This window comes from Rhineura floridana, chromosome 11 (assembly GCF_030035675.1).
Source record: "Rhineura floridana isolate rRhiFlo1 chromosome 11, rRhiFlo1.hap2, whole genome shotgun sequence".
In the NCBI taxonomy this organism is placed as follows: Eukaryota; Metazoa; Chordata; class Lepidosauria; order Squamata; family Rhineuridae; genus Rhineura; species Rhineura floridana.
In genome coordinates this window covers 41,848,371-41,872,472 of record NC_084490.1, presented here as the reverse complement: position 1 = coordinate 41,872,472, position 24,102 = coordinate 41,848,371, and the positions used below count along the sequence as shown (strand labels likewise).

Genomic DNA, 24,102 nt, shown 5'->3' with positions numbered 1-24,102 from the left:
ATAGGGTGGCCAGCTGGGCATCACCCAAAATGAGGGCACAGATTTACATAACATTTACACATGCTAATTTATATGTATCACTGCAAATTTAGACATAATTCCTATAATAGAAATACAATATATCTGGCTTTAGTGGGGAAAGCTATGAGCGGGTGACCCTGTGTGCCTGCTCAGTCTGCTCTCCAGGAGTTGATGGGCAGCTTTAAGGCCCTTCCTGCTTTCCTCTCTTAGGGTTCTTGATCTTGAAAGCGGACTTGGACTGGACAGCTCTTCAAATAGGAGATACCTTCAAATAGAGGACTGTCACTGGACAGCCTATGAAAGAGAGGATTGTCCTCTGCAAAATAGGACACATGGCTGCCCTACCATGGGTTGTGGCTCAGTTTGAGCCAGAACCCACTGGACCCCTGCCATGACCCCACTTGGAAATGTGAAATAATCAGCAAAAAGTGACTCTGAGCATATTCAGGGTGCCACTGAGCATGTCCACTTCTGGACCCCCAATGCACCGCTTTGTTTCCAGATCAAAAACCTTTAGAAAGATCCTGGGGACTCAAACCCATCTTTTTAGAAATCAGCCAGGGTGCTTCAATATCTAGGACAGGCTCTAATCATTTTGCAAGCAGTAGTAAGTGTACCCCTCAGTGGCCTACCCAGGCAGCCATGCTGTGCCTTAAGACATCAGGAAAAGTTATGTGGAATGCAGCTCTTGCAGGTATCCCTCTCAGGTACCCTTGATTGAAAGGGATGTCCTAGATTTGAATCAATCTTTTCAAATCCTCCCTCTGTTCTTCGTTCCACTTGCAATGTCCCTGATTTTCAACATGTATCTTTTTTTGGTTCAGCTGGATTTGCTGGTAACTCTCTCTGATGGCCATGGGAGGCCATTGAGGTACCCAGCAAAGACACAGCAAGTGCTGTCAGAAACGTCAAAGTGCACTAGCCTTTGTATCTGGTCTGTGCTCGCCAGGAAATGCATTTTATTTCTAAGCATTATGTTCCATCAAACAGACAACCATCTCCATAAAAGCCTATAGGACAGGCATTAGCAGAACAACCCAACTCCCCTTTTGTGCCAAGCTGGGGGGAGGTGGGGGTTCGATTGGGCAAAAGTATCCCTCTCTGCCTAGCCCTGCCAGCCTCTGTTGGCCACCCACTGGCCTCTGCCTGCATCACTCTGATGGAGCAGAGCTCCTGTTTCTGCCTACTAAACATGCCAAAAGAAAAACGCAAAAAGGGCCATTTCTAGGAGTGGGGGCAGGACGGTGCATCAATCCAGGATCTGTTGGATTCTGAGCCATCCCTACTGTCGTCCCATGATGGTACTGAGCCTGATTTGAGCCTGACGACTGTGCCAGCTCCAAGCTGCCACGGCAATCTGCCTGCCCCCTCACCTTTCTCCTTTCCTGCTGTGGGTGGCAGAGGGGTGGATGCAGTGGTAGTCCTGCTGTTTTGTAAAACCCTACCTGTCTGATACATGATTGTGGTGCTCCCCCCCCACAGAGTGCCCCAAGAGCATATGAGGCTCCAAGTGAACTGTGGCTTCCATGTGGGGAGGTTCCATGTGATGCCTACTGTTTCCACATTGTCGTGGGTCTTTCTTTCAGGCTACCATGATTGTACAAATTGCAGGGACTATATGAGCAGCCACCCCATGTGGGGCCCCCTGGTTCTGTTTAATGTGTGCATGCTACCAACTTATAAACCTAGGGATGACCTCATCTCCTGCCTCCTCTTATAACGTCTCTCCCAAGGGGACAGTCTCTATGCTTCCAAGGTGCTCATGGGCAGGGTGCCATTTGTCTGAATCAGGCCTCCCTTTATGCAGTAGCTCACTTGACTTGGGAAACACATAAAACATGAAAGGGAGAAGCTGGGGTCAATGCCAAAAAAAGAGGACCAAAAGAAAAAAAGAAAAAAGAGCACATATCTGCAAAAGCTTTGCATGTGCAAATCTGTAGCTATAGGTGCAAATTTGGAAATCATCACGAGTATAATTTAAACAGAAGTGCAAGGCATCTCATCATCATACGGAAGACTGTGACCAGGTGACCAGCGTGCCTGTTTCATTTGCTCTCCAGGTGCCCACCAGTGATGGGAAACTTCAAGGCCCCTGATCTCCATTTTTAGGGTTGTTCATTGAGCAGGGGGTTGGACTTGATGGCCTTATAGACCCCTTCCAATTCTACTATTCTATGATTCTATGATTCACCTTTAAACTGGTCTTGGACTGGACAACCCATGAAATAGAGGACTGTTCTCTGTAAAGTAGGATGCATAGCCATCCTAGGAGATACTTTCTGGGGCACATGACTAGCTTTAGCTTCTTGGCATATGCCCACTGCATGTTTTAGGAAGTGCACCTCCCCTTCACCTAGGCATGTGCTGGCTGGAGCTGATGGGAGTTGTAGTCCAAAATGTGTGGAGGGCACCAGGTTGGTGAATGCTGCTTTATGTGTTTAATACAGTAAACAGCAGTGAAACTCAGCAGCCACATACAGTGCAGAGCAGCTCAAGTGGTTAGAGAACCCAGTTTTTGTAAGGGCAATCCACATCTTGCACAGAAAGCCACAGCTTCCTTTACACTTTCCGGCATGGGTGTCAACTGTCAAGCAACACAGAGAGCTCAGTCTGGAAGCTCTGCAGAGGAGGCACTAACTCCCTGCTCCTTGCATCTTGGGTATGAAAAGCAATTCCAGCAGAGAGATTCATATTGTATTCCATAATCTGCCTTGTTTAGGATGTCAGGGCCAATCCAGGGACACCGGCTGCTATAAAAGCTCTGAGATGTGCTGATTTCCCTCATTCTGGGCAACTTGTTGTTGAATGTGGCAACTGCATCCCATCCCACCCCACTCCAGCCTCCCTCCCTCCCTCCATTTCTGCCTTTCTTTCTTTTTTTGTTCTTGTGCCTCAATGTGCACACAACAGCTTTTTTTGTGTGGCCAGATCTCTCTCTTACTCTATCTGCTTTTGCTTTTGTTGTTCAAAAAAGGCAAAAAGGAGGAACCTGAGAACTAACAAGTCACTCTGACATCAATCCCTGAGAAAATTCTGGAGCATATTATAAAGTGGCCAATGCAGTGATTACTAGAAGCAAACATGGATTTATCAAGAACAAATCCTGCCAGACTAAACGTATCTCATTTTTTTTATAAATTAACCTCCCTTGTATACTGTGGGAATGCTGTGGACATAATATATCTCAACTTCATCAAACCTTTTGACAAAGTGCCCCATGATATTCTGATTAGCAAGCTAGCTAAATGTGGGCTGGATCAGGGGGACTAGAAACGATCAGGTGGATCCACAGTTGGCTACAGAATTGTACTGAACGAGCGCTTATCGATGGTTCCTTCTCAAACTGCGGGGAGGTAACAAGCGGGATACTGCAGGGCTTAGTCTTGGGCCCAGTGCTCTTCAACATTTTTATTAATGACTTGGATGAGGAAGTGCAGGGAATGCTTATCAAAGTTGCAGATGATACAAATTTGGGAGGGACAACTAATACCTTGGAAGACAGAAACAAACTTCAAAAGGATCTTGATAGGCTGGAGCATTGGGCTGAAAACAACAGAATGAAATGTAACAGGGATAAGTGCAAAGTTCTACACCCAGGAAAAAGAAACCAAATGTACAGTTATAAGATGGGGGAAACTTGTCTCAGCAATACTACATGCAAGAAGGATCTTGGGGTTGTTGTTGATCATGCTGAATATGAGCCTACAGTGTGATGTGGCTGCAAAAAAGGCAAATGCTATTTTAGCCTGCATTAACAGAAGTATACTTTCCAAATTGCGTGAAGTATTGGTTCCCTTCTATTTGGCACTGATTAGGCCTCACCTTGGGTAATGCATCCAGTTCTGGACACCACACTTTAAGAAGGATGCAGACAAACTGGAAAGGGTTCAGAGGAGGGCAATGAGTATGATCAGGGGACCAGAAACAAAGCTCTATGAGGAGAGACTGAAAGAACTGGGCATGTTTAGCGTTGAAAAGAGAAGGCTGAGGGGAGACAAGATAGTACTCTTCAAGTACTTGAAAACTTGCCACACAGAGAAGGGCCAGGATCTCTTCCCAATCATCCCAGAGTGCAGGACATGGAATAATGGGCTCAAGATGCAGGAAGTCAGACTTCAACTGAACATCAGGAAAAAATTCCTGAGTGTTAGAGCAGTACTCCAGTGGAACCAATTACCTAGGGAGGTGGTGGCTCTCCAACACTGGACGCCTTCAAGAGGCAGCTGGACAGCCACCTGTTGGGTATGTTTTAATTTGGATTCCTGCACTGAGCAGGGGGTTGGACTTGATGGCCTTATAGGCTCCTTCCAATTCTATGATTCTATGATTCTATGAACTCTGGCAATGAGAAGAGATGCTAATCCATAAATCAGGAAGGTGAAACCAGATACAGGGGCCAAACGTGGCCCTCCAACCTTATTTATCTGGCCCTTGGCACTCTCCCCAGGTCACACCCTTCACTGACCCTGCTTCACCCCCCTTACAAGATACAAGAAAGAGACAGAGCTGGAAAAAGGTTCAGAAAAGAACATGCAAAATGATGCAAGCTAAATGGACCTAAACCATTTAGAGCTTTAAAGGTGACCGTCAACACTTTGAATTGTGCTGGGAGGCAGATTGGTAACCAGTAGGAATGGGGAGGAAATTAAGTTTTGATTGCATTTTAATGTGAAGCGACCTAATTCGCAGTTCCCAAAACCATATGCAAACCAAAACACAGCTATCATTCAAAATTCATACTTCTCCAACTTTTGCAAAGCAGTTCTACAACCAAATAATGAGTATACAAAAATATGCACATTAAGGGAAAATATGCACAAAAATAACATACAAAAATGCATTATATTAGGGGGAAATGTGCATATGAAGATAAATGCATGCTAAAATGCTGACAAATTCTTGTGAGGACTTTAAAAAAAAAAAAGCAACACAGAAGTGTGGAGAACTGAAGACTGGAGAAAAAAGAGAAAGTGAGAGAAACAGAAACTGAAAGGTTTGCCCATCCTTAGAAATCAATGCAGCTCTTGCAGAAGTGGCGAAAGCACACACCAGCATTCTGCATCTTTGCAGTTCTATTCTGGACTAAATAACTAAGACATGTTTTACTGTAGCTGGGTGTGACGTCCACAGCAACAGGGGCAGTTGGAACACCAGCCTCGCTGACCAAAGGTACTCCTGGCCACAGCCTCCCACTGGTCATCAATGTGCAAAAGGAAATCCAGGAGCACTCCCTGCCTGAGTACCTGACTTCAGGGGGAGTAACTTATGCTTTAACACCTGGTATAGCACAGTGGGGAGGAGAGCCTGGGTGGGAGTCCAGAGTCTGTAAGTTCAAATCCCGACTTGTGTCTCCTGGATGTCAAGGGCCAGCTAAAGATCACCCCCACAGGGAGTGGCTCAGGGGTTACGTGCCCTGCCACCTGTGCAGCTGTGGGCAAGCTGCATAGTCCCAAGGAGCCCAGTTGCCCCCCAGCTGGCAGTTGTGGACAAGGAAGGGGCTGGCTTGTGCAGCTGCGGCAAGCTGAGCAGGCCCTAGCCAGCTGGGGAGGACTAGCCTCAGAGGGAGGCAATGGTAACCCCCCTCTGAATACCGCTTACCATGAAAACCCTATTCATAGGGTCGCCATAAGTCAGGATTGACTTGAAGGCAGCCTATTTCCATTCAACTTATGCTTTAAGTTGAGCAGGAGGTTGGACTCGTTGGTCTTATAGGCCTGTTCCAACTCTACTCTTCTATGGTTCTACCACCTCATCCAAAACAGGCTGCACCCTTGTTCCCAAATCTGACTCATTAGGAACATTGGAACCTACATTATACTGTGTCTTGCTCTCCATCTAGCCCAGTACTGTTAACACTGAGTGGCAGTGGCTCTCCAGGGTTTCAGGCAGGGGACTTTCCCAGTCGTATTTGAGGAAGCCGGGGACTGAACCTGGGACCTTCTGCATGCAAGATAGATGCTCTTCTGCTGAGGTACAGTCCTTACTTCCTGACCAGCAGCACCTCTATCTTCTCTGGATGAACACTCATTCTGTTGTTAGACCTCATGCACGCCATGTTATTTGTTGTTCCTCACTGTGGTACACCATCCACGATATTTACATACAAGTCGCTTATAAATGGGTGGGTGCAGTTTGTGTGCTGCAGCTTTGCTCAACCATTCAAACAGTCCTTTTACTGTGAATCATCTCCTTGTATGTTGTTTTAGCAGACCTGCAGTGCCCCCTTCAGGAAGTGACAGGGCTTGATTCTCTCAACCCCACTGGCGCACGTTGTCCTAACCTCTGTCTATGCAGCACCCCAAGAAACACACACCCTGCCCACCTCCCTCCATCTTTCATACCAGCCTGCCTCTGTCAATCAAAACTTTCCTCTTGCAAGATGGCAGGACGGTGCCTGATTGGGAGCTACTTCCTTGTAGGCAAGTTGGTTTCTAGATTTTATATGGGAGTATAGGACTCTGCTGTGCCATGGAGGGTGTGTGGGTCTGTTTGTGTGACTTTATGATCTACTTATAGGAACTGGAGGTGTAGAGAGTGAATTGCGCAGGGCTGGTTTTAAGACCACATGAGTAGCCATGGAAGGACATGTAGGAAAGACGCTGATCAAGGGCTCTTTCAAACTTTTTTTAAAAAATCCCTGTTCCACTCAAGAGAGGAGTAACCATATGTGTGCTTTTGCCCTCCTGTATGTCTTTTGGCACAATTTTTAGCTGGATGCGCATGCCTAAAATTCTTGGGGATCAGAAAGTTTGCCTGCATTCCCACAGCCTCTCTTCTTGACACATTCTAATTTTAGTATCAGGCTGCCGTCCCTTTTGTTTGTTACTTGGAGCGGAGACAGCTGTTGCCATATTTGTTGGAGAGAACAGGAGATTACACCATAGGGATGGCAATATCTTTGGGTGTAGGCTGTGTTTTTGTGTGTGATGGAACTCACTGATACAGAGTACCAGCTGCCCATGGTAACCATTTTGTGCTGCCACTTACAGCACTTTTATCAAGGTATGAGTACTGGGAACTTTTTTTTTTACCACAGGTGTAGGAATGTGCAGGTTTCAAAATTATGCAGAACTCTGGTCATGATGAGGGATGGGGAGAAATTTGATTTCAGTTTGCATTTATTGAATCGCAGACTGAAACACACCCATCCTTCAGACTTCTCATACTTCTCCGAATTTTGCAATGCAGCTCTCCAACTAGGTAATGTGCACAGAAATGTATTTACTCAGATAAAGTGTGTAAAAACATGCATATATTAGTGAAAATCGAATTGAATCGTAGAGTTGGAAGGGGCCTATAAGGCCATCAAGTCCATCCCCCTGCTTAATGCTGGAATCCAAATCCAAAATAGCATTCCAAAATGTGTTTTAATAGGGAAAATTGCTTTGCAAAAGTGCGTTAGGTAACTTTGCATACAAACCTATGTTTTTAAAGAGAAATTCACACTAAAATGCTGATGAATTTTCATGAGAACTTTTTTTTAAAAATCACAAATTGATGCGGAAATGTGGAGAACCAAATTTAAAGACTGGAAAAATGAGAAACGGAGAGGATCTGAACATGACAGATTCACCCATCCCAGTAACCTAAAGGAAGGGCTGCTGCTGGGTGATAGAGCAATCCCTTTGCATGCAGAAGGTTCCAGGGTTTAATTCTCAGCATTTCAAGGTAGGGTTGAGAAAGATCTCTGCCTGGAACCCTGGAGAATTGCTGCTAGGCAGAGTTTACAGGACTGAGCTAGACGGACAACAGGCAGCTTCCTATGTTCCTTACTTAAGAGGCAATGTCTTTACTGTGACAAAAAGGTGGCTGTGTTAGAGCAAAACTAGACAAGTTCCATGACTGGATTGCCAGACTCTTTCATTCAAGCAGTATTTTGCTAATATTTTGAAAATATACAATTAGAAGCGTAGATTGGAAGGGCTTAATTCACCCAGGCTTTTGGTGGACTTTAGTGCCAGTGTCAATATTTATTTTAGCTATCCTGTTTGCAGCTATCTGTCTTGTTTTTTGTACGAGTTGTTAGTATGAAGTGCCCGGATTTGTTTTAATTTGTAATCTGCTCTGAAATTGCATTTAATAATGTTTTAAAATAAAAATAAATAAATAGCAGATAAACTCACGTTGCTGAAAGAGCAGTGACTAAGAAGGGGTTTAATCCACTTTATTTTTTTAAAAAAAATAGCATTGTAATGTTACAATACTATAATACTCTAAGCAGTTTTTTGCTAATACTTTATAATATTTTTGAAAAGATATATAGACAGAAAGCATTTTAGCACTAATTAAAGGATATTTTTTTAAAAAATTGAATGGAGTTATAAAATGGTGCCCACTGCAAAGAATGACTGTGTGGTTAGGTATGAGAGGTTCACCTGACTGTCACTGTCCTCCATTTCTATTTAAAAAGATGGAAGAGAGCTAAGAGTATCTATACATGTGGAGACTTTGCTGCTTTTCCATACTTTTATTGTTTGGTTCACTGGGAGTTAAAGCCCAAGAAAACACAGGAGGATTACAAATGAATGACATTGTCATGTGGAACCACTCTCTTCCCCCCACCCCCAACAAAATGCAAGTGAGTGAACAAGGCATGGGAACCCCATACTAAACCCAGATTAGAGAAGTAGCAGCCTAGTGCTACATTCACACCATACATTTATTCCACTATTATATCACTTAAAACAGTCATGGCTTCCCCCAAAGATCTTGGGAACTGTTGTTTGTGAAGGAAGGTGATAGTTGTTAGGAGACCCCTTGTTTCCCTCACAGAGCTACAATTCCCAGAGTGGTTTAACAGTCAGTCCCTCTTCCTAAGGAGCTCTGGGAATAGTAGCTCTGTGAGAGGAATAGCAGTTACCAGTGGTAAGCGGCGGTACCACAGCCAAAGCTCTGCTCACGGCTGGAGTTCGATTCCAACAGAAGGAGGAAGTTGATTCTCTGGTAAAAGGGGTCGAGGTCCACTCAGCCTTCCATCCATCCGTGGTCGGTAAAATGAGTACCTGGCATATGCTGGGGGGTAAAGAAAGGCCGGGGAAGGAACTGACAATCCCACCCCATATATACGGTCTGCCTAGTAAACATTGCAAGACGGCACCCTAAGTGTCGGAAATGACTCGCACTGTAAGTGCGGGGACACCTTTACCTTTTTTAAATATCTCTCAGCACCCTTCACAAGTTGCACTTCCCAAGACTGTTTAAAGTGGGATAACAGTGGAATAAATGTGTGATGTGAATGTAGTCTTGGCTTTGCCTTTTAGACTTTTATGGAGACAGGTGTCTATTGATATAACAGGCCAACACTGCCCAACACTGGCATGCGACCCGTGAAAGATTGCTTCGAAGGGAATCTGGTCCTCGAGATGAAAAAGTTTCCCCGCCCCATGTTACTGTGTTCTGTAGTCCCAGCGTCTGCCATCTTCCAGCATCTGCCATCTTTTAAAGATAAAGCAGCAAGGAATACAGGTTCCTAAATCTGATTGCAAATGAGCCTCACTGTGTGAGGAAGTGACAAATTCCCTCCAAGGACAAGACTGCAAAATAAAAAAAGATCAGCTGCCTTAGGGAATAAAAGAAGCAAGGTGAGAAAAGTCTATCACTTTAGCAGTATTTGGATGTCACAAAACCCTTGAAGGCAGAGAAGAAATGAAAGAAAACACAGCAAATGGCAAAACCAGAGACTGAAAGCACATGAGGCAAAGAATGAATTGAAGTCCAATGGGGTTTAACTGGTATGCAGTTTGAAAGTTGGCTTCCAGCTTTCAAATCCTATCTGGACTGCATAAAGGAATCCATTCATTTTGGGGGTGGATGGGTGGTCCATTCATTTATGACATGTATATCCTGCTTTTAAGCCAAGAGTGGCTCCCAAAGTGATTTACAATAATTGTTGTTGATATGTGCCTTCAGGTCAATTTCGACTTATGGTGACCCTATGAATCAGTGACCTGCAATAGCATCTGTCATGAACCACCCTGCTCAGATCTTGTAACTTCAGGTCTGTAGCTTCCTTTATGGAATCAATCCATCTCTTCTTTGGCCTTCCTCTTTTTCTACTCCCTTCTGTTTTCCCCAGCATTATTGTCTTTTCTAGTGAATCATGTCTTCTCATGATGTGTCCAAAGTATGATAAACTCAGTTTCATCATTTTAGCTTCTAGTGACAGTTCTGGTTTAATTTGTTCTAACACCCAATTATTTGTCTTTTTCGCAGTCCATGGTACGCGCAAACTCTCCTCCAACACCACATTTCAAATGAGTTGATTTTTCTCTTATCCGCTTTTTTCGCTGTGCAACTTTCACATCCATGCATAGAGATCAGGAATACTATGGTCTGAATGATCCTGACTTTAGTGTTCAGTGATACATCTTTGCATTTGAGGACCTTTTCTAGTTCTCTCATAGCTGCCCTCCCCAGTCTTAGCCTTCTTCTGATTTCTTGACTATTGTCTCCATTTTGGTTAATGACTGTACTGAGGTATTGATAGTCCTTGACAAGTTCAATGTCCTCATTGTCAACTTTAAAGTTACATAAATCTTCTGTTGTCATTACCTTAGTCTTTTTGACATTCAGCTGTAGTCCTGCTTTGATGCTTTCTTCTTTACCTTTCATCAGCATTCATTTCAAATCGTTACTGGTTTCTGCTAGTAGTATGGTATTGTCTGCATATCTTCAATTATTGATATTTCTCCCTCCAATTTTCACACCTCCTTCATCTTAGTCCGATCCCGCTTTCTGTATGATATGTTCTGCATATAGATTAAACAAATGAAAAATGGAAATGGACTGCCTACAAGTCGATTCTGACTTATGGCCAGAGCTTGGAAAAGTTACTTTTTTAAACTACAGCTCCTATCAGCCCCAGCCAGCATGGCCACTGGATTGGGCTGATGGGAGTTATAGTTCAAAAACTTTTCCAAGCTCTGCTTATGGCAACCCTATGAATAGGGTTTTCATGGTAAGCGGTATTCAGAGGGGGTTTACCATTGCTTTCCTCTGAGGCTGAGAGGCAGTGACTAGCCCAAGGTCACCTAGTGAGCTTCATGGCTGTGTGGGGATTCGAACCCTGGTCTCTCAGGTCATAGTCCAACAGGGCCTGACCTGGCCACCCTCTAGTGCTGGCTCTGCAAGCAGTGTTTACAGAAATTCCTATATTAGGGGAAAGTGTGCACAAAATGAATATACTTTTGAAAATAACATACAAAATGCATTATATTAGATTGATTGCAAAAACATATACTTTTGTCAAAACTGCATACAAAATGTGTTTATTAGTACTAAAGTGATTTCCATAAGGATTTTTTTTAAAAAAATGGCAAAATCCTGCAGAAATGTTGAGAACTGAATTTAAGATTGAAAAATAAATAAATGGAGAGAACTGAAACTGACAGATCATTCTATCCCCAGCCACAGTACAAAAGAACAGTTAAAAGCAGTCAGTAGAAATGAAAAACAACCAGAAAACAGCATCATCTCAATTCACAGAGAAACAAAAAGCCAGGGAAAATAAAATAAAAAAAGAAAAGGTCATTGCCTTGTGAAGAAGCATCCTGTGCATTATGAGCTCAACAAATGCATGTTCCAAACCAGGTAATTATTAACTTCAGTGATGCTTTAGTTAGTATGAGAATGAGCAGGCTTTCCAGTCACACAAAACTCTTTATTGTTCTTCTGCACAGAAATTTAGTGAATCCTCAGTTTGTTGAAAGCATAGGGCAGTAGAAAGGATTGAACATTTGTCATTTATATCATAGCATTGGGATTTGGGACCTGATCCCATGTCTTCTTTGCACTCTCCTAGGGCTTCTCTTTAGATGGGGCCTCACTGTCAATCTCCCTGTCCTCAATCTCCACGCTGTTGTTGGGGAGATCTTCATCCATGAGCTGGAAAAAGAGGGCTTTAAGGATGCCTTTCCCCCGTCCATGGATCAAAATGGTAAGGGATTCAGAGCTCATTATTTGATACAGAACATTATTTATTTATATATGTGTGTGAGAGAGAGTCCCTCTGTGTGTGTGTGTGTGCACATACATATGTGTTTGGGGGTGCGTGGGCATATTTGGGGCTGGGGGCTGGCGAGTATATTGTCATCAGTGTGCATGGTGCTTCACAGAGCACAAGGGGACAGGTCCCTGCCCTCAGGAGCTTATAATCTAAAACTCTGCAGTGGAAGGGGAGAGAAAAGGAGACAGGGATAAACAGAGAAGCAATAAGTGGTTGTTTCAGGACCCATCTAGACATCCTTTTTATTGGGCATTGATGATGCTTTGTCCTCATAATGGTTACAGGGTAGTTATACGCAATCTGGCTTTCATTACTATTTACACCTCCAAAAATTTCAGGGTGGACATAATGCTTCATTGCCAATCAGCGCATGTCCTATAACTCCTTGCTGAAAACCTGCAACTTGTTAGATCACCCATGTTCCAGTTTATTTTTTGTCCCACTTCTGTTGTGCTATAGTGCTCCTCCAGACTGGACAGTCCAGTACAAATCCACTACTAATGCGCTATTACGTTATCAATGACATGTCGGGGAATACACCTGCAAAAACAAACAAGCAAACAAAAACACGCCCCCCCAGTTTGGAGGGGACCACATTTTGCATGTGTTACAGTCAGTTATAGTCTGAGTGACAGCAGCGCATGGGAACTTGGGGGTTATGCCAAAGGCTTCATGGAAAGGGTGAGTTTTGAGGAGGGACTTGAAGGGAATGAGAGAGGGGGCATCACAGAGATGTTGTCGGAGGCAGTTCCAGGTGTGTGAGACAGCAACGGAGAAAGGGTGGGATTATTTGAGGAAGCGCTAGACCTTCAGATGGTGGACAGTGGGGGTGGGGTGGGGGTGCAGGAACAAAGATCCTGGAGAGGGACTTATTTATTTATTATTTGATTTATATCCTGCCCTTCCTCCCAGCAGGAACCCAGGACTTCAATCCATCCCCATGTGAAGACCTTTCTGTTTATCTGTGTGTCTGTCTATAAGATATGTGTACAGACACAGAGACACACACATTCCAGAAGTGGCTGGCCAGGAGGGGCGGTGGTCCTCACTTGGCCTTGAGTCTGCAGTGTCACTGTGCCTACCAGGAGGGAGTGGGGGAGGGATGAGGTAACGTGGAGGTTAGTGCAGGTGCAGCCGCGGAGCCAGTCTGGCACTCCTGCCACTGCGCCTGCACCAACCTCCCCTGCTGCCTCATCCCTCCCCCTCCCCCTCCCAGTAAGCGCACTGATGGGTGCAAACCCTCTTCGCCGCCTGCCTCTGATACAATCTGTCCAGTTACTCTCTCCCCATGTTTCCCTCTCCTTCCATTGTTCCATTCCTTTCCTTTCCCTGCCCATTCCAGATAAGCCGGGAGCATCAGTTCTTCCCTGGGAGTTCCTCTGACTGAAACTATCAGTGAAATGGTTGGAAACAGACAGTGGACCAAAACCTAATACATTTGCCCAGTTGCTCCAGAGTGACAAACAGGATTCCTACATAGACACTCTTCTTGGCCTTGACTCCATAGAGACACCCTGTACATTCTGCCCTAAGCTTTTCAAGGACCAGGCTCTGTGATACCTGGGGGTAGAAGCACAATTTTAGCTCAATCTGGGTCTGAAATCTTACAGAACCGTCTGACGCTCCAGTCACCTTCCACGCCAATCTTCTGCATCACCCCGACTTGCCTCGCTGGCTGCGCTACATTCAACGCACCCCCTACCAGCCAGGATATCTCTATGGGTCCGCCACCAAGCAAGATGTTGGCAAGCAGACAATTGAGGTGTGCATGCGTGTGTGCTTTATAATTCCCTGCTGGACAAAACAGTTAAGTTTTACTCAAGGTTTACCTGAGAGTTTTCTTGACTTAAGTTCAGGTGCAGGTTGAGCCTGAGAAAGCATTTGGTTTCTGATTTCTACTCCCAAAGCTAAAGTTTGTTTATGTGTTTCTCTGAATGTATATGTTTTGGTTTGCAATTCCCCCAAATGTACTTATTTTTGCCAGCAATTTCCCTTAACGCTATGCATTTTTGTGTGTTATTTTCAGAAATATGAGGATTTGTATGTGCACTTTCCCATAATAATACACTTCTTTTGGTACACATTTTTGGTTGGAAAACTGCATTGCAAAATCCAGAGGAGAGGAGTGTGATTTTTGAGGGATAGCCACATTTTGAGTTGTGTACTGGTTCAGGAAGTACAGATTAGGTAGGTTTGTGTTAAAATCAGAGCTTGGAAAAGTTACTTTTTTAAACTACAACTTCCATCAGCCCTGGCCAGCATGGCCACTGGATTGGGCTGATGGCAGCTGTAGTTCAAAAAAGTAACTTTTCCAAGCTCTGGTTAAAATGCAAACCAAATGAATTTCTTCTCCACTCCGAGTGGACAGGCATATTTCGAAGCCCCAACTGGGCCTCTTGCCACCTGTAGGCCTTGGACCTCTCTCCAGATTGACTGTAATCAGTGGAGATAGTCCATTAGGGCGAATGGAACACTGCCCCACCAACCTCAGTCTGTCCTCAATCTCCACCTGTCTGCCTTCTTATTTAGGACTAGGAATGGAAGAACCTGTCAATTTCAGTTCTTTCAGTTTCTCATTTTTTCAATCTTAAATTCAGTTCTCCACATTTCTGCAGGAGTTTGCAATGTTTTTTAAAAAAATCCTTATGAAACTGTCAGCATTTTAGTGCAAATTTCTCCTAAAAAACAAATTTTTGTAGGCAGTTTTGACGAATGTAGACTTTTTTGCATGCAATTTATCCTAATATAATGCATTTTTGTGTGTTATTATCACTAATACGTTCATTTTTATGCAAACCTTTTCCTAATATATGCGTTTTTGTAATGGTTGGTTGGTTGAAAACTGCCTCGCAAAATTTGGATAAGTGCAAATTCCAAAGGATGGCTGTGTTTTGGTTCTTATATTGTTTTGGAAAGTGTGAATTTGATAGATTCGGCTTGAAATGCAAACTGAATCTAATTTCTTCTCCATCCCTACTTAGGGTTGCAGGGTTGGCACTGGCTATCAGCATCCTCCTCCTTAGTCTCAGAGTTGTCCCTTGTAGAATTCAGCCAGGAAGAAGATGGGGACAAACAGGGCCGGCTCCAGGCATGCAGGGGCCCTTGGGCATCAGCTTGCTCCGGCCCCCGGTGTCTGTGTGTGTGTGCACGCGTGAGTGCATACGTGTGTGCATGCGGCCCCCCTGCACAGCCCCCCACAGCCCCCCTACCTGTCTAGTCTTTACCATTGCCCTTAATGAAGATGGTGGCCGTGGTTTCCCTAAGGGGAATGAAGCCTCCGCTGCCATCTTTGTTGATGGCACACATGCGTGCTATGCACACACATCTCTGCCATCAACTAAGATGGCGGCAGCAGCTTCAGTACCTTAGGGAAGCTGCGGCCGCCATCTTCATTAAGGGCAATGCTAAAAAGCTGGCTGACAGGTAAGTGGGGGGCGTGGGGGGGCGCAGATCACGGAAGGGGAGTGGAGGGCCCCTCAGGGGCTCCTGTAGCTCCAGGGCCCTCTGGCCAGTGCCCAACCTGGCTGCCCTTTAGAACCGGCCCTGGGGACAAAACTAGAATTAGTTGGCTCTGCCTGTCATTGGCTCCTTGCCTTCTACCCTACCAGTCCCAGTGGTCACTAGCCACCACTGGCTGTAACCAGATATCCTAATACCAGGTTTGAAGGGCCAGCTCCATATAGAGAGAGGACTGGAGTTGAACTGTCTGTGATTCCAGCCCACAAATCTACCTTTTGTGGTAGCCCCCTATTCACAGGGTTGCCATAAGTCGAAATCGACTTGAAGGCAGAACGTTTACATTTTTTTGTTTAGACTGGAAAAGATTTATTTGCTCAACTCAACTCTTTATTATACAGTCATAGACCCACAATACAAGTTAAAACAAAAGAAATAAAATCATCACTTTTAAACATTTTAAAAGCAATACATTATTTACAGAATTTACTTGCTAAAATCCAGAGATGGAAACCTGCCTTTTTCGTATAGACTGGGCTATATAAAGAAATTTTGCAACTTGTTCAGTTGTAGCTTTAACTTTATCTGACAAAAGATGTTGTATTAACCATTCTGTGGGTCTGCCAGGAAACCCTGTAATAAGTGGCAGAATAAATTTTGCTCTTGCATCTCGATATAACTCGCATACAAAGAACACATGACCAATAGTTTCGGGCAGTTTCATCCTACAAATGCAATAACGGTTCTCCACAGGAGTACCTTGAAAACGACCCGTTAAAAGTGCAGAAGGTAAACAATTAAATCTTGCTCGGGAGAACAGAAATCTATAATACGGAAAGCTTAACTCTTCTAAATATGACGCTTGGAAAGGAAAACGAAAGCTCAGGCCAAAATAAAAAGGATGTTCAAAAACAAGATGTGCGCGCCTTAGACAATAGGTACTGGCGATCTAGATCTTCTATCCGTTGTCCAATATTGTATTTGGCTACCTCGGAATCCCAGGATTTATTTGCTATCATTATCCTTCCTGGAAATATATTTTTTCTAGAAGGATGAGATACATTTTTTTTAAATAAAAATGATAAATAAATTAAATTAACTAAATCTCTCTTCTTTGTGACAGGTGAAGGCATATAACAGGTACACCTATGAGACTGTGAGGCAAACAGTGAACATCAGCATTGTCAAATCTTCAGGTAATCCCCCTCCCTCCATCATTCCCATGAAGGATATGCTGCATATTTACCTCTCTTTCCTTACTGTTAACTTTGATAGGAATATCGGCTCTAGGCTGCTTTTAAATTTGGTGCAGATATTCACTTCCTGGATTCCCATTCAAGGCCTTTGCTGGGCTGCTGGGAGAAGGCAAAGGGGAGGTGGCAGATGAGCAGATCGTGACCCAGTCCAGGCAAGATGGAAGAGACTTTTCCCCAGCCATATCCACCTAGGCCAGATGCATAAATGTTATTTGGGCATATCGGTCCTGCAGATGGATTGATTTTCTCCTCAGATTATCCTAGATTAGGGGTGGGGAACAGGATCCAGCGTTTTTACTTGCCTCACACCTCATATATGATGGTGTCATGAGTTAAATGGGGAGGCCAAATGGACCTAATTAGACCCACAGATAAGAGGCTTCCCACTCCTGCCTTTGACCTTTTGCTTGAAGTGGTCAGTCAACATATACATGTATATGTTTGGTTGTGTGTGGGTACTCCAGCAATAACCTCAGAGGCCTCTACAGGGCTTATTCCCACAATGCCGTCCACATGGTGTCTTAGAACTATATAACAGACACTGAACTATAAACAACTGAAACATCCTCCTCTCCCATCTGAATCTTTTCATAAGAGGAAGGCAGTACCTGGAAGGGAAAGGCTCATCCTAACAGAGCTCAGCAACAGGATGGCACTAATATCCAAAGCAGGATCTTGCACCATGGTCCTTTGCCAAGTTGATTCCTGGCAAAACCTGAGTCTCGCCTCGCCAGCCTTACATAATTTGTCAAGAGTGCCAACAGTTACATTATATAGTTGAGCTTCCAAAAAGCTTTCGATAGCATCCCCCACCAAAGCCTCCTAAGTACACTTAGCAATAATGGGATCTGAATCCAGGTCCCCCTGTGGTTAAAGCACAAGAAGCAGAGGATAGGAATATGGGCAGTTTTCACGAGGGAGGGGAATAAGCACTTCACAGTGGAAGGAAATAAGTATTGGGGTCCCTCCAAGGATCTGCATTGGGACTGATGCTATTTCACTTATTCATAAGTGATCTGGAATCAGGGCTGAGTAGTGAGATAGCCCAGTGTCTGGATTACACAAGTACTTAAGAATGGTGAATGCTCAGCGGACTGTGAGGAGATCCAAAAGGGCCACTCCAAACAACACAAAGCAAAATGATATTGTTGGGCACCACCCCAATCTCCAAGCGATGAGAAATCTCCAGGGATCCCTGCGCTTGCCCAGGGTTTGGTTTCCTTGGAAAGAAGGTTAGCGGAGTCTATGGTGTCTTTATGAAATATGGTTTTTTTATTTTCACACATTCCAACCTGAGCTCAAGATGGAGGGGTACAAGGCATCAGCAGTCCAATAGATCTTGCCTTTCCATCAGGCTTACAGGAGGCATCCTAAAGCTACAGTGCAGGGAGCCAGCCTCTCTGCCTGTCTCCAGTTCCCAGCCTTTCCTCAGACACAACTAAAAACACAAGCCACTCTTAGGCCCCAGGAGGTGGGGGGCTCTCCTGAAGAGTTTCAATAACAATATGATCTCCCTCGCCCATTCACCAGTTAAGGGGCACTTGGCAGACCCATTAGCCCACCTGGCCACTCTATTGGATTAACAAAAGAGACTCAACGGACCAGTGGAGCAGGTTTCTCAGCTACAGAGCCCACCTCCAGGTGTCATGTTCCAAATCAGAGGCTGGAAGGGGACTCATAGAAACCACCTATCTCAACCCCCAAACCCATAACAATATGTACAGCTTCATTGGTGCACCAACTTTGGAAGTTGCCTCAGACGGAATTAGATAATTGGTCCGTCTTGTTCAGTACTGCCTACACTGACTGGCAGCAGCTCTTCAGGGTTTCAGACCAGTAGCCATTCCCAGCCCTACCTGGAGCTGAAACTAGGACCTTCTGCATGCAAAGCAGGTGCTCTACCACTGAGCTACGGTCCTTCCCTATCGTGCAATCCTATGCAGGTTTACTTAGAAATAAGCCTCTCTGTGTTCAGTGGGGCTTTCTCTCTGGTGAATGAGTTTAGGATTATAACCTCTGTAAGTAACTGTAAAATGATGCATCAGCATTTGGAATGATTATGAAAGGAACTGGAAATAAAACAGCAGGTAGTACATTGCCTTTCTATCAGACTGCTGCAGTGCGGCTACAATTAGAATATTATCATCCAGTCTCAAAAGGATATAATAGCATTGGGGAAATGATCGAATAGCTGAAGTACTTTGCCTACAAAGGAAGGCCAAATTGAGCCTTTTTAGTTTAGCAAAAAGACAGCTAAAGAGCATGATAGAGGTTTATCAGTTTTTGAGTAGTATGGTGAGAGTGGATAGAGAGAGTCTTCCCTCCCTTTCTCATAATACTAGAAGTCAGAGTCAAGAAACAAACTGAGCAGTAAAGCAAAAGAGGTATTTCTTCACATAGCTAACTTAAGTATTTCTTGCCCCAAGATGTGATGTTCATTACCTTAGTTGGCTTTGTGGAAAGGTTGCAACATTTGGGGCTTTTTAGTTTAGAGAAAAGACAAGATTGAAGTGTATAAAAGTATGCATACCATGGAGAAAGTGGATAGAGAAAAGTTTTCTCCCCTGTCTCATAACACTAGAACTCATGGACATCAAATGAAGCTGAATGCTGGAAGATTCAGGACAGATAAAAGAAAGCACCTCTTCACACAGTGCATAGTTAAGCTATGGAACTCACTCCCACAGGAGGTAGTGATGGCCCCCCAACTTGAAAGACTTTAAAAGAGCACTGGGCAAATTCATGGAGAATAAGGCTATCAACGGCTATTAGCCACAATGGCTAAGCCCTGCTTCCACGATAAGAGGCAGTATGCATCTGAACATCAGTTGCTGGAAACCACAGGAGGGGAGAGTGCTCTTGCGCTCAGGCCCTGCCTGCGGGCTTCCCATGGGCACCTGGTTGACCACTGTGAGAACAGGACGCTGGACTAAATGGGCCACTGGCCTGATCCAGCAGACTCTTCTTATGCACTTATGTCATCGTTGCAGTGCCAGGTAAAGACATTTTTGTTTTCCCAGCCCTTTGGGCAGTGCAAATGATTGGACGTTGTTACTCGGATTATGTTTTTAATATGTTTATGTCTTTGTATTACTGTTTTTTTATTCTTGTAAATCAGTGCTGGCTGGTGCCCTTGAGAATGGTAGAGCGGAAGGCAGGGTGACCAACAGTAGATGGAGCCAGAGCCAACGACAGGCAGAGCCAACTAATTTTGGTTTTATCCCCATCCTCCTCCTTGCTGAGTTCTATAAGAGCAACACTGAGACTAGGGAAGAGGAACCTAACAGATAGCGCCACCCCTTGGGCTGTTTTTCTTTTAATTTTCAAAGAAAATCTTATTGAGTGAAACAAAATATATGATTCCAAATAACCATTTTTTTCCATAATACATACATTAATCATAACAACCAATATGAATTAAATATTTTTAAAAGATATTTATCTGCTGTTTTATAGAAATGCCTGATAAACCAGGACTCATTGTGTCTTTCAAGTTTATCTGGACCCTAGAGAGAAGCAGCTGACTTCCATATAAGTGCATACTTTTCTGGTGTTCTGTTGGGAACTTCTGATTTTGCTCTATAATCAGTGAAGCCAGACCAAATGGTACATAATTTGCCTTTTTAAATTTGTCCTCTAAATAGTTGCATTTTGGAATCCACAGTAGTGGCCAGCTTCTCTGACACTACCAAAACCACACCTTTTCATACCTCACTTATACAGAGAGGCCCTCCAAATATTTCCAGTACCTGGAGATTTAATATTCTTGCAGCCATCAAGAGAATCCAGCTAAAGTTTCACTTCTCCCATCCTTGTTCTGGTTATCCCAAATACTCAGCAGTGCCAACTGGTAACAAGTCCTGTGCTCTTAGCTGGTTAATTTCATTGAACACTGATTCCCAAAAGGAGGGTACTCTGGGACATTCCCATCAAAGGTGGAAACATGTTCCCCTGTGTTGCCAGCATTTTGGGTAAGATAGTGGACTGGATGTAAGTAAGAAGGCAGGTGGGGTTGGCTGAGAGAAGACTTAAGGCTGATTGGCCAGTGCCCCATTTGCCTTGACAGACCAATCTCCATAGTTATAAATTCCTTCAGGACTTTTTGTAGTGGGAAATGCTACATAAATTCAACAGACCTAACATAACCCTCTCTGTAGAAGGAGAAATGCCATATCAAGCTGACTTCTTCGTGAAGAACTGGGACGTGGAGGAAGTGCTACCTACAGATGTCCAAGAACTTTTTCAGCAAGCTGTGGACAGCATGTGGGAGCAAGAAGGATTGACTGTCATCAATATTACCTCAGCCTTGGACCGGGGAGGCCGCGTACCTTTGCCAATTGAAAACCGGAAGGAAGGGTAAGAGAAGAGGAGTCTCTTGTGTGAATGGTAGTTGAATAGCACAGTTGCCAAGCAGTGCCAGATTTAGGAACAAGCCAAGTAAACCATGGCTTAGGGCCTCATATTATGAGGGGCCTCTAAATATATTGGAGATAACCAAGAAGATATAATTGAAATAGCTTTGGCTTAATAAACCTGCCATAGAAAATCCAGCACCAACGTTCTGAACCCTGACCTTCCTATCCCATTCCCATCAGCTTCCCTTCAAGGGCTGCTGGCCTACTTGCATCGTCCACCGAGGTTGTCCAACCTCACCCCAGACTTCAAGAGGAGACAATGGGAGCTGGCCCACCAACACATTCTCAAGTCCTGTTCCATACCAGGCACCATCTCTGGTAATCCCCTCCTTGCCACGTTCCCACCCCTACATATACCACCACAGTCTTGTAGCTGGGGAGAGGGCTGTATTGGAAAATATGTGCAAGACAAACATGTATTTTTGCCCCTTTGATGCCCCATCTGAAGCCCATGTAGAGGCCAGAATCAGCTTAATAATAAGCTTTCATTTGTTGCTGTCCCATTGCAATACTTAAATTTCCTTTCAAGCTGTGGCTTGTCAGGAGCTAAGTCTGTGTAGGAATGAATGGCAGAAGCTGCCAGAGGAGGGTCTTCAGTTTCATTTATGCTAATTAAGAAATCATAAAGTATGTAATAATGCAGATAGAACATTTTTCAAGAAATTTGTTTTATTTAGTTTTTTATTGCATTTTTGCCTATGTATATATGCAAATATAGTGGTTTACCATATATTTTTCATTACTGTTTCTATTATAATGTATTATAATGTAGTACACATTTCTCTCTGTCTCTCTTTCTTAATGGTTGTTGAGTTGTTTTTCATGGACGATGATTTTGGATCATCAGATGCTCTGGTATGGGGCCTCTGAATCTTGACATGGCTTAATCTGGCCCTGCTGCCAAAGTTCTGGTCTGCTGTCAGAGATCCTCTCTCTCAATGCTATTGCTTCACAGCAGGAGTTGGAGGAATTCACACAACCACTTTAAGAGTGAAGGGGAAAATCCCCACAAGGTGACCTTTCCTCCTCAACATTCATATGCCATGTGAAGGCCTCCTTTGTGGAAAAACACTGCAGAGTTTCACATTCCAAATAACATTTCCAGGCATATTTATTTTTCTATCACAATCAGAAAATCAGGAACTGTAGCTCAATATCAGAGCACATATTTTGCATGCAAAAAGTTCCAGGTTCAATCCCTGGCATCACATCCAGATAGGGCTGCAGGATGATTGGCAAGGCTCAGTTGCTAAGCCCCTGCTTGCCAAATCAGAAAGCAGTTTATTGAAAGCCTCTCTGTATTGCCAGTACTGAAGGTGTCATTTCCTTAATAATCCTAAAGATTTGGTTCAGGCTTCTTGTGCTTTGCCTCACTGTGGTCCTGAAGAAGAGTATAGCCGACAGGCTGGAGCAATGAGGAACATGCCACACCACAACATTCTGTTGCAGGTCCAGCTTGTTGCACAGAATATCAATGGAAGTTTCAGCTGCCTGTATATAACAGTATAATAATATAACAAGACTTGCTTCATGGTTGTGCGTCTGTGGGACTGGAACAGAGGCATGAGTTTCCCTGGATCTCTATGATTCTACTGCCCCCCCCTCGCCACTCTTTCCTTTCTTGATTTGCTGTGCTCCTTCTCTCTTTCTCCCAGAGTTTACATCAAGGTGGGCTCCAAAGATCTGTTCACTGAATGCTTAACAAAGACCAAGTCCCCTGACAACCTTTACCGGTGTAAGCTGCAGCAACAGCCAGTCATTACCTGCTATGACAGCTTCAGACCCCAATTCCAAATTGACTGGTGCAACCTGACCTTGGTGAGATGGATGCTAGAGATAGTGGGGAACGGTGTGTACTAGGAGTATGTGGGCAGCTTCCCGAAGATGGTCACTCCCCTTGTCCTTTCCCTTTTCACAATCCTCAGATAGACCTCACAAGGATAAACGCCACAGAAACGATGCCCATCTATGGAGATGGGGTGCTTGAGGAAGGCAGCGAATTCAATCCTCCGGATGTTGCCCCCGACAGGATGTTCCTCTGTGACTTCTTCCTGACTTTCCTCCTCCCCTTCCTCTTGGGCCTTCTCCTCGCTGTCATCCTGGCCTACATCATGTGCTGCCGACGGGAAGGCGTGTAAGTTGCTTATATGCATCCAGAAGTTTGGGAGATCACAACCTTCCTTAGGCATTACAAATTGTTGAAAATAAACATAGGAGGGGAAGCAGTGTGTGTGTGTGAATGATCATGCTAGCTCCTCCCGCTTTCTGTTGTCGTTCTCATTGCTTTACAATTCCTGGAAGGTAACTGTATGTATCTGTGGAAGCTCCCTATGCATTCTAGAACTCTGGAAAATCAGGGTTCTAAAACATGCAAGGAACTTCCATGGATACAAAAGGTTCCCTACGGCAAACAGTCCCACAAGCTGGAAGCAGGGATGAAGAAGACATTTAATTCGGCTACACTGAAAGGCGAACCTACCTAATTCATACTTTCCAAAAAAATACATGAAACGAAACATAGCTATCCTTCGAAATTCAGACTTCTCCAAATTTTGCAATGCAGTTCTCCAGCCAAGTAATGTGTACGAAAATGCAAGTACTAGGTTAAAGTGTACATAAACATATATATGTTAGTGAAAATAACATACAAAATTGTATTATTTTAGGGGAAACTGCCTTGCAAAAAAGTGTATATTAGAGAAACCACAAACAAAAATGTGTATGAGAAATTTGCGCTAAAATGCTGGTGAATTTTCATGAAGACTTTAAAAAATTGCACACTGATGGAGTTATTTTTTCCGCACCTACTGAAGACCTTCCCCTTTAAACAAGCCTTTTAAGTACAGACCTTATCCCAGTCTGCATCTGTGTTGGAATTACTTTTTCAGATGTTTTTAAAGCTTTTCTTTTTAATGGTTTTAAAGCTTTTTTTTTTTAAAGATGTTTTTAA

The 24,102-nt window shown here is 44.0% G+C and overlaps 1 protein-coding gene across 2 annotated transcripts in view; it reads left to right on the top strand.

Annotated features, from left to right (window-relative positions):
* Positions 1 to 6,354: 6,354 nt before the first annotated feature.
* SGCA (sarcoglycan alpha) overlaps positions 6,355 to 24,102 on the top strand; it is a 37,183-nt gene continuing 19,435 nt past the window's right edge. Inside the window, exons 1-8 of one of the 2 annotated variants that reach the window (XM_061589880.1) lie at positions 9,929 to 10,018; positions 11,428 to 11,610; positions 11,822 to 11,956; positions 13,636 to 13,787; positions 16,605 to 16,677; positions 20,895 to 21,093; positions 22,808 to 22,970; positions 23,078 to 23,286. In XM_061589880.1, coding sequence (XP_061445864.1) covers positions 11,580 to 11,610; positions 11,822 to 11,956; positions 13,636 to 13,787; positions 16,605 to 16,677; positions 20,895 to 21,093; positions 22,808 to 22,970; positions 23,078 to 23,286 — 962 coding nt within the window. In that variant the 5' untranslated portion in view covers positions 9,929 to 10,018; positions 11,428 to 11,579. Of the gene's footprint in view, positions 6,441 to 9,928; positions 10,019 to 11,427; positions 11,611 to 11,821; positions 11,957 to 13,635; positions 13,788 to 16,604; positions 16,678 to 20,894; positions 21,094 to 22,807; positions 22,971 to 23,077; positions 23,287 to 24,102 lie in introns of those variants that run through there. The other variant, XM_061589879.1, reaches the window with a different exon arrangement.